The 2,500-nt window shown below is 38.9% G+C and overlaps 1 protein-coding gene across 1 annotated transcript in view; it reads right to left on the bottom strand.

Annotated features, from left to right (window-relative positions):
• Window positions 1-2,500, bottom strand: part of acer1 (alkaline ceramidase 1) — an 8,663-nt gene that overhangs the window by 1,962 nt on the left and 4,201 nt on the right. The window contains exon 5 of the mRNA XM_088999839.1: window positions 2,081-2,218. Within this exon, the coding sequence (XP_088855965.1) occupies window positions 2,081-2,218 (138 nt within the window). The remainder of the gene's footprint in view (window positions 1-2,080; window positions 2,219-2,500) is intronic.

Consider the following 2,500-nt stretch of genomic DNA (forward strand, 5'->3'; position numbering starts at 1 on the left):
ACTAAATTGATTGTGGGAATGCAAGGATCTGCTGTATTTCTTGTCATTCTGCTTTTGCCTACAGTATGGAGATCAGTGTGACAGCACCAGTTGCTTAAATGTATTTTGGCTATAACATCACAGTCACTCAAAATTTCAGTGACAAATTGATAGTTTGTTATCAACATATTTTGAATGTGAAGGTTGAAGTAGAAATAGTGGTATTTCATTTTAAAATAAATCACAACCACATAACAGACCAAATTTGATTGTTACAGATTTTTATTCCTTCCATGCATAATATTGGATTGGATTGGATTGGATTTGCCTTTATTAGTCTCACAGTGGAGAAATTTACATTTCACAGCAGCAAAGTGATGAAACGATATATAACTGTTTATCATCATAACTGATGCGAGCACGCTAGAGCCTATCCCAGTTGTCTTAAAAGACAACCGACGCCTCCGGACAAGTTGTGTCCATAATTTGTAAAATCGCTTCAAATGACTTCTACTGAGCGTATTTCACACAGATTCCACCGCATATAGCTATATTTTACGTTTTAAGACTCGCGCTGAATATTCCGGAAGTCTTGTTTTTGAGTTTGTGACGAGTCTTCACGTCACGTCACAGAAGGAACGCCCCTGACCAACAAAGGACACACTGTAGCAGTTCTTTCATCACGTCAATGCATTTTGCGGAACTTTGTTTGGTCTGAAAACTTTGTGTTGATCCGCGTTGATGGCAAAATTAGAAGGAAAACACATAAATAACGCAATGGTGAATCGCTGTGTGTTGCACCGAGCAACTATTTGATATTTGCTGACAAAAATTCCAAGGAGACAAATAATCCCATTTCCCATTTTCTGCCTTTTTTGGGTGGGACATTTCCCGCCCAGATGCCTCAAAATGACATGGAAATAAATCCTTTAATCAATTGCAAACATGTATGCTTTCCTCTTCAGAACTATTTGAATCATATTCATAACTGGATGAGTAACAAGAAAGCATCTTCTTCGAATCTGAAGCCATTGTTTTGATACTCGAGCAAGGCAAGACGTCCTGGCGTGACACTACGTACAAGGGGGCAGGACCTTCTGAAACTGGCCACTTCCGGTTTCAATTTGAAGTAGTTTTTATCATCCTCCCTTCACCTCTATGTGCCCTCTGCCCGTCTCACCACGATGGGATGCAGAGCTTTCAGACGCTCTGCTCCCAAACTCTGGAATTCACTCCCACCCAACATCCGTAATATTGACTCCCTCCCTATTTTCAAGGCTCATCTCAAAACCCATTTGTTTAAAATTGCTTTCAATGTCTAATTCTCTCTGCTATTTTATTATTTATCATTTTACTTATGGTTTTATTGTTATGTGCTGTGTTCTATTGTTTTTATTGTAAAGTGTCCTTGGGTGTTTTGAAAGGCGCTTGAAATAAAATGTATTATTATATTATTTAGACACTTCAAGTCATTTTTATTGGTGTTTTGCAATTGACTAGAAATATCATCCTGCGTGTTTTGGGTATTTTAGATGCTATAAAACGTTTTTCTGATGTCAGTTAGGAAACAAAAAAGTGGCGTCGGTTGTTCTTTAAGGCAGTAGGTTGGGTGCGCCCTAAACTGGTTGCCAGTCAATGACTTTTATTTACTGTCTCTGTGTTATCAAGCCGTTTTCATGAATACAAATTGGTGCATCCATTTATAACTTAATGTTGTTCTGCACATTTTGCACACTGCTGCGACTTTTCGAATTTTCCCAAGTTTGGTTAGAAATATTACCCTTTGATTTATTTTCTATAAACTTGACCTCTTTAAAGTAACGCTAAGCTGGTTTTGGGCCAGAGGTGGGGTACATGCTAGAATGGTTGTCAGTCAATCATAGGTCTTAACTTAATTGTCATACTCAAACCTGGATGACCAGGGACAAGCAATACCACCTTATAGTATTAACTGGTTTTGATGATGAAAAAGTGTCTAGGTGGCAGAAGGCCAGAGTACATTATTAGAATAAAACATACGCTATAACAAGGGAAGCAGAAAAAGTCATACTTGAAATCAGAAATTGGGATTTTAGAATTCAAACTGTAATTAGTCTCATACCTTCTCATCTCAATTGCCACAATGTAGAGCGTGTGCAGGCCGAAGCAGTTGAGCACGTAGGCATTGACAGTCGGTTTGACAAAGGAGGACACTGAAGTGACCACAGTAACCACCAGGATGAGCCTTGAGAAGGTTGACCTGTCCATGACACACAGAGTCTTCAAGAAAAAAAAAATACAGACATGCAAAATAGTTTTAGGCATTGTTAAAAAAATAAATCCACCTTTTCAAGATTACTTCGGGTTAATTATTATGAAAGGTTGATGCCGAGCCCCATTGCAATCAGCCTTTTTTGTCCGTTTGTGTTTCAGGTGACAAAGCTGTATTGTGTCTTGTTGACAGTGACTCCTGTTGGAGCTGTCAGACAGGCTCCTCCACCAACTCAGGTTAGGTTTCAGAAGCACGTGTGTGTAACGAATG

This window comes from Hippocampus bargibanti, linkage group LG07 (genome assembly GCF_051943395.1).
Source record: "Hippocampus bargibanti isolate YZ-2025 linkage group LG07, ASM5194339v1, whole genome shotgun sequence".
Classification (NCBI taxonomy): Eukaryota; Metazoa; Chordata; class Actinopteri; order Syngnathiformes; family Syngnathidae; genus Hippocampus; species Hippocampus bargibanti.